This window comes from Carlito syrichta, unplaced genomic scaffold (genome assembly GCF_000164805.1).
Source record: "Carlito syrichta isolate Samal-C Ts95f unplaced genomic scaffold, Tarsius_syrichta-2.0.1 Scaffold304429, whole genome shotgun sequence".
In the NCBI taxonomy this organism is placed as follows: Eukaryota; Metazoa; Chordata; class Mammalia; order Primates; family Tarsiidae; genus Carlito; species Carlito syrichta.
The window spans coordinates 82,944-90,748 of NW_007248525.1; the positions used below are offsets into that span (position 1 = coordinate 82,944).

At 47.5% G+C, this 7,805-nt stretch overlaps 1 protein-coding gene across 1 annotated transcript in view; it reads right to left on the bottom strand.

Annotated features, from left to right (window-relative positions):
- Positions 1-7,805, bottom strand: part of LOC103262282 (signal-regulatory protein beta-1-like) — a 27,053-nt gene that overhangs the window by 1,749 nt on the left and 17,499 nt on the right. The window contains exons 3-4 of the mRNA XM_008059903.2: positions 3,296-3,613; positions 2,413-2,745 (exon numbers count right to left, since the gene is read on the bottom strand). Of these exons, the coding sequence (XP_008058094.1) occupies positions 2,413-2,745; positions 3,296-3,613 (651 nt within the window). The remainder of the gene's footprint in view (positions 1-2,412; positions 2,746-3,295; positions 3,614-7,805) is intronic.

Sequence of the window (7,805 nt, forward strand, 5' to 3'; positions counted from 1 at the left end):
AAAAAAAAAAAAAAAAAAAGAAAAGAAAGAATAATAAGAAAAAGAGTGTCAAGTCATGAGTTGAGGTCAGTGTGAAAGCCATAGGACTTCTTGGCAGCACTGTAGGTTCTGATCTCCTGGAGCCAAAGGGCAAAGACTGGGCCATCAATTGAAACACCATTTTAAGAGTAGCAGAGCACAGAGGAGGATGAATCTCAAGTTCCACAGGCTGTGAAGCTGGGGTGGGGCCCTTAAAGGAAAGCTGTGGGACCCTGAGATGTGGAAGGAATCATTTGGGTGAAAGCACTCAAAGATCTTCAGTCGACCTCTGGGTGGCTGGGGACAATCACCGAAAAATATCTTCCCAAAACCAAAAGAGAAATAAAAGAGGCAAAGTTAATTCCATACAAACCAGCTCTCAGTATTACTTGAGAAAAGAATGCCACACTGCAAAATAACTAGTGCACAATCTCTCAGGAGGCTGCCATACCCTCACCCAGCCACAAGGACGTGTGAAGAAAACACAGAGGGCTGCTGACCAGGATCCTAAGCCAGGGTTACTTGAAAACAACATCAGCAATATTTCAAAGTACTGAGGAAGTGTCCTGCAGATCAGAGCACACAGCCTAGGTGGCGTTTCCAAAACGTGCTTGCTTTAAATGGTTGATAACAGCATCCCCAGAACCTGTGAATATGTCTCATGGCAAAAGGGACTTTACAAACGCGAGTATTGAAGGACACTGAGATGGAAGGTTATCTTGGATTACCAGGTGGGCCTGAGGTCATCAGAAGGGTTCTTAGAGAAGAGGGAGGCAGGAGAGTCAGAGAAGGAGACATGAGATTGGATGCAGAGGCCAGGGTGATAGGGCCAATGGCCAAGGAATCTAGCAGCTTCTAGATGCTGGAAAAGACAAGGAAAGGGATTCTCTCCTAGAGCCTCCGCAAGGAACGCAGACCTGCTGACCCACTTTAGACTGACCTCTCAGAACTATAAGATATAATTTTACTTTGTTTTAAGTCATTAAATTTGTGGTTGTTTGTTACAGCACCATTAGAAACCCAATACAAGGGGGCAGTGATATATTAAAAGGGAAGAAGTCATTCAAAGATAAGCATGATTTAAAGTGCATAACTTCCGGAGAAAACTTACGGCAAAAAGAAGGAAGAAGTGCTCTTTGGCAACTGAGTGGTCTCAGGAAAAAGAAAAAAAAGGGTGACAAGGAAGGAAATTTAGAGCCCTGAAAGACAAAAGAGAACCCAAATCAGAGGATGCAAATCCTTTCTCCCACTATCAACAAACAAACAAACAAACAAACAAACCCAAAACCCACTTAACATACCTGGATTATGCTATCCTGACAAAGAGAGGTGTGTTGAGCTAGAAATATTGTCAAATATCCCAGGTCCATAAAAATGAACAAGAAAGACATGCAGTCCCATGCAAGACCCATTGGACCCAGTCATGCCTTGTAGGGTCACATAAAGCATCTTGCATTTTGCTCCAGCCAGCCAACGTTGGAAACCCACATGCATTTCCAGTCTTAGTGCATGAGCAAAGATGCCACGTCATGTGCACTGAAAGCACCCACAAGTGGCAGCCCTGGTCCGAGCCCCAGTCAGTGGATGGAAGACTAAGAAGCAAATACGACCTGGTCCAGATGGTGCAGACTGTCCTCTTCTTGCTCCTCTCTGTTAAGTACAACTATGAACCCTAGAAATACCACGAGGAGCAGACACAAGAGGACTTCCAAGGTGGAAGAGGAAGGCAGACCGATTAGGGGCCGGAGGACTTCTGGGAAACTCCAAACTTACAAGGTGGCTGAAGCAGGAAAGGACATCATAGATGAACAGAAATTTGCAAGTAGTAAATGTGTGGACAGCAACTATGATTATTGTCGGTAAATTATCACAAATCAGGACACAGAAGAGGCCCATACTGTGACCGGTCATGGCCCCTGGGTGCCTGGTCCAGTCTTAAGCTCCTGGTCTCTTTTGGAATTCCACACAGCATAGTCTGCTCAGGGGAGGTTAGAGATACTGATGGAAAAGTTTAGGGTGGAAGAAAGACAAGGCAGAGGATAGACACAGTGAGGAGGAGGGGGTGGGCTGATCAGAACGGGGGCATCACAACTGCCAGGGAGGAAGGCGGGCGGCAGGGAGCTGTGAACACATGATCCCTCCCTCTCTCTTTCCTCCTTTTATATATATATGTATTTATGCCAAATGATCTATCATGATGTGAACCAGACTTCTACCAGTGGCGACTCTTGGAGTGTGGGGTCTGGAAGAACGGAGCTGATGTTAAAATTCGACGACACAAATAAATTTCTAGATTATTCTATGACAAGCATGAATTACTACTTTTATCATTTAAAAAGGATAACAGAGTGACAAACTGGTACAAGAGGTGGACCAGCTTGAATGGGGCCTCACCAGGGGTGGCCTCTGTGCCCGGCTCCCTCTGGTGGGCCAAGACCTCCAGGGCATGGCTGCTGCTGACCGCTGGCTGCCCGTCATGCTCCACCTGGCAGGTGAGCACCACATCATCCCTGTGGGTGGATGAGTTGACCAGGAGCCAGCTGGTCCAGTTGTAGGTGCCATCCTTGTTCTCTGTGAGGGTCAAGGCTGTTTCTGTCCGGGACACGTTTCCGTTCTCCAACCAGGTCAGCTGGAGACTGCGGGGGTAGAACTTCTTCACCTGGCAGGTGACGTTCACCTGTTTCTTGGCCCTCACAGGCTGCTGGGTAACCTCCAGGGTGGGCGGAACTGAAACAGCACAGGGCAGAAGCTCTGACCTGACGGCACAGACAGACCACAGAGGAGGGCTCCATAGCGTGGCTCCCACCACCACGGCGAGGGCATCACTACTGGACAGTGCTAGGCATGCAGCAGGCATTCAGACATTGAGGGGACTCTGCACACAGTAGGTGCTCAAGGACTGGTAGCTCCTGTCAGGACAATAATGACTGGAATCAACAAGTACAACCTGTGGCATGCAGTTGAAATGTCATAAATTTAGCAAAATAAGTGAAATCACCAAGCACACAGGGCCTTGGCTAATAGTAGGTGCTCACTAACTATAACTGCTGCAGATACAATAAACAAAGCTACTAGCACAGTGCTTGGCACATGGTGAGTGGTCACCTGGCAGCTGCCATTAAAATGATCGTAGGTAACGGGCACATCTAGGGGCATGGAAGGTGGGCAGAACAGTTAGAAATTACATTCCAGTCAACTCAACCCCCGGAGAAAAAGATAGGGGAGGTGTGGTGGGGGGGGCTTGGCACAGGGTGGGCCAGGGGTCAGTGTCCTCTACCTCGGATGGCCTCAGACAAGTTGGCAGTCCCACGAAGACAGCCCCCCTGCAAGGTGACGTGAGCCACCTCGCAGATGACCTGAGAGTGGACGTCCCCAGGGGCCAGCACCACTCTGGCTGTGCTGTGGATGCTGTAGGAGACACTTTTTTCTGCGGGCTTCACGCTGGTCTTGACGTCGGAGAGCGCATTCTCATTTTTGAACCACTTCAGGGTAATGTTCCGGGGGGAGAAGCCGTGGGACTCGCAGGTGAAGGTCACTGTGTGCTGAGGTGTGGCCCTCACCGCAGGGCCCAATACCACGGGGGCAGAGGGTTTGGCTACAAAAGGAGCGTTGACAGAAAGGAGACATGACTGCCATGACCATCGCAAACAAGAAGCGTGTAATATCGTCAGGAACCTTCATGATTAGTTTGAACCCTTTCTGATAACACCAGTGGTGGTGTCCTTATCCTCACTTTACAGAGCAGGACACAAAGGCTCTCAGTAGTGACAGACCAGCCCAAAGTCAGACAGTGAGTGGGACAAGGCCTGAGGGAACTCCAGGTCTGAGTTCAAAGTCCTCTCTGCACAGACTGATTCCACCAGTGTGGGATTACTGATCAGAATTACTGATCGGTGTCACCCTTGGTATTGATTATTCCTAGCTGACCTCCCCTGGGTACCTTGCCATCCTCAGAGAGGGTGTGAATAGAAGTCAGTGCAGGGACAAGAGGCAAAGTGACACCACCATGACCGCTGGACCAGGATGGCCTGCCCACAGTGGGGGGGGGGGGGGGTGTGTGGCCTGACACACCCAGCTCCTCATCTGTAAATGTGACAGTGGTCTTCCTCCTTCCCGGGGGCAGCAAGGACTAAATGAGGCGATGGAAGCAGTTGTACTTTGGATCAAGCACAGATGATGCTTCCGAAAACTAAGCAAACACAGATCTGTCTTTCTCCCGGACTATGTTCACGCCCAGAGCTCTCCCTCGGGTACTTATGAGTTTCCTCCATGTTTCTCATTCTTTCCACAAATATTTCAGAAGGATCTAATATGTGCCAAGTGCTAAATTTGAACAGAAGGGAAGTTTTTCTCTAACGAGAGTCTTCTTTTGGAGTGAAAACAGAGATTCCCAAGTGCTGAGAAAGCCACAGTGGTCGATTTCTTAATTGTTAATTAATTGTAAGAGCCACAGATGCAGGCCATCTAAGCAGGCAGAAGCACTTCCTGGGTCCAGAGAGCCCCCAGATGGGAGTGTCAAAGCAACGGGGCCATTTCTCCCAGTAGACGGGATCCAGAGGGTCTCCAAACTGCTCATGATTACCCTGCACCTTCGATGGCAGTCATGCAACACATATACTTGAATTGTTGATATTAACTTGCTCCCTAACATCTAGATAACGTTTTGAGGGCACAGTCAGGAAGGTGGCGCCTGAAGAATTCAAGACATCATGACACTAGCCATAAGAATGTCTCTAGCGGGGCGAATTTTCATTGAGGGCTTCTTGGGAGCCTGTGCTGGCTGCTCCCTCTGTGCCCCTCAGCTCTGGATGTCCAGTCCATCCCCATGAGGGGGTCCCCATATGAGCCCCTTAATACAACAAGGCTCAGAGAGAAGCTTGGCTGGCCAAGGGACTTAAGTGGATAAACACTCCACCCTGGTAAGATGAGGGAGGAGAAATGCAAACACAGAGCCTGGCACATAGTAGGTTTCCATACATAACCCACGACTACCAGCAGAGGATTTGGTCATTACTGGTCCTGCTACTACACACTGACTCTCTAGACTGTAAGAAGGCAGAGCAAAACACAGGGAAACTCCAGGAAAAGTCTCAAGCCCCACCCCTGCTGCTGCCTTGACAAACCAAAATGATAAAAGGAGGAGAAACCACCAAATGCTGACCCTCTCTTCCTTTTCTCAGCAATCCCCTCAGGACATGAGTTTGGGGAGCTGGATTCCAAAACACAGACCAAATTATAGCATCTCCAGAGGAGCTATTTATAAGTGCTGGAGGCATTTTGGAAGGAGAACGGAACAGAGTCCTCAGTGACATCTAGGCAGGGAGGGTTTCGGGACAAAGGAATGAGAATTTGCAGATATTTCAATGCCTGTGTACACACAGACATGTTTCAGGATGTGAAGGCTCCCCAGTACCAAGGCTGGATCTAAGCAGGGCTCTGTCTGGTCGCTCTCCTCAGGCCCTGAGACTGCTCCATGGAAGGGTCCTGGCCAGACCACTGGGGCCTCTTGAGATGTTCTCAGCTCACGCTGTTCTGAAGCACCCACACCCAGAAAGGCTGTCCTCAAAGCTCCAACACCATGGGGACCACTTTTGACAGGAGGCTGTGTCTTAGCATCTTCGAGGGTCATTAAGAACTTCAGATGTCCAGGCCCATGTCAGTCCAGGCCCATGGCATTTCTGCAGTAGACCTTGGATTGGCCATGTTTTATTAGAAGATTCCCAGATGATTCTAAAGAGCCATCAAGGTTGAGAACAACCTGCCCCACATCAAACTCATTTATACCTGAGGCCTGGAAAGAAAAACTACCCTGTCCGGGGTCACATGGCCTCAGCACAGCACAGCTCTCATGGACTGACCATCTACTGGGCGTCAGGTGTTGCTCTCAGAATTTTAATGATTTCACTCATTCAAGTCCCTACCCCTGCTCTGTGAGGTCAGGTTGTCATCAACAGGCAAGGACACTGAGGCTTGCAATGGTGGAGTGCCTTGTCTGATGTCACAGCGCTGGGAGGTGGCAGAGCTTGGCAGTGGCCTGGGCAGTTGGGTTCTGGGCTGTGCTCTACTAACCATTGTGCTGACACCAGTAATAACCCTAACACCACCACTGGGGTCTGGGTACATTCCTTCCAGGCCTCACAGAACCACAAGGGGAAGCTGTGATCATCACCATTCACAGATGGCGAGACTGAGGACTCAAGAAAGACAAGATTGCCTAGGATAAGCGAGGTGTGGGAAAACAACTCCATCGATTACTGAGGTCTATCCTCTCTGCAGGCTCACTGTGTCCTCATAATGTCTTGGAGAGGTTGGTACAATTATCCACATTCCAATTCTTTTTTTTCCCTCTCTTTTAATTTTTATTTTAAAATTGTGGGGTACAATTCAGGGTTAGGTATACAAATATTCATTGTGAAAGCACCCTTGTTGATGAGGTGTGCCCCCCTTCCCCAGGCAGATTCCCACTACAGTCAATCCCACCTCCCTGCTCCCCCTGCCCCCACGCAGTTTCCCGCTACTGTCAATTCTTTACTTATAGTATTATGATAGTTGTTCAACGTCCACTTATGAGTGAGAACATGTGATACTCAGCTCTTTGTTTCTGTGAGAGATCATTCAGTATTATAAACTCTATTCCATCCAGGTTGCTGCGAAATTCATGATTTTGTTCTTTTTTATGGTTGTGTAATATTCCACTGTGTACATGTACCACATTTTTTATTCAGTCTTCTTTTGATGGGAAGCACGATTGGTTCCATGTTCTTGCTATTGTGAACAATGCTGTGATAAACATACGTGTGCAGATATCTTTGAGTGATTTGAGTTCTTCCAGGTATATTACCAGTAGGGGGATTGCGGGATCATATGGAAGGTTGGTTTTTAGAACTTTTAGGAATCGCCACACTGATTTCCACGGAAACTGTACTAGTTTACATTCCCACCAACAATGTAGACGTGTTCCCTTTTCACCACATCCTCTCCAGCATCTGTTATTTTTTGAGTTATTGATGATGGCCATTCTGACTGGAGTTAGGTGGTATCTCAGTGTAGTTTTAATTTGCATCTCCTTGATGACTAGTGAGGCTGAACATTTTTTCAAGTATTTATTGGCTGCTTGTATGTCTTCTTTTGAGAAGTGTCTATTAATATGTTTTGTCCACTTTGTAATGGTTTTTTTTTTTCAGCACGTTTGAGTTCCCAGTAGATCCTTGATATTAGGCCTTTGTCAGACATGGAGTTGGCAAATACTTTTTCCCAGTCTGTGGGCTGTCTCCCTGCTCTCTTGGTGGTTTCTTTGGTCTTGCAGAAATTGTCAGTTTAATTAAGTCCCACTTGTGTATCTTATCTCTCATGGCCTGGGCTCTTCAGGTTTTGATCAGAAATTGGTTGCCAGTTCCAACTTCCATAAGGTTCTTATAGTTTGAGATTTTACATTTAGGTTTTACATTAGGGTTTTGTGTATGGGGATAAGCAGGGGTCCTGTTTCAATCCTCTGCATGTGGTCAGCCAGTTTTCCCAGCATCATTTACTGAATAGGGTCTCCTCTCCCAGTAGTGAATGGTGGAGGCTCTGTCGAAGATGAGTTGGTTGAGAAATTGAGGCTTTGCTTCTGGAATCTCATTTCTATTCCATTGGTCTATATGCCTGTTCTTATACCAGTGCCAGGGTGTTTTGATTATTGTAGCCTTACAATAAAGTTTAAAGTCTGGGAGTGTGATACCTCCTGCTTTTTTTTTTTTTGGCTATTCTTTTTTTCTTTTTTTTTTGAGTTGGAGTCTCACTCTGTC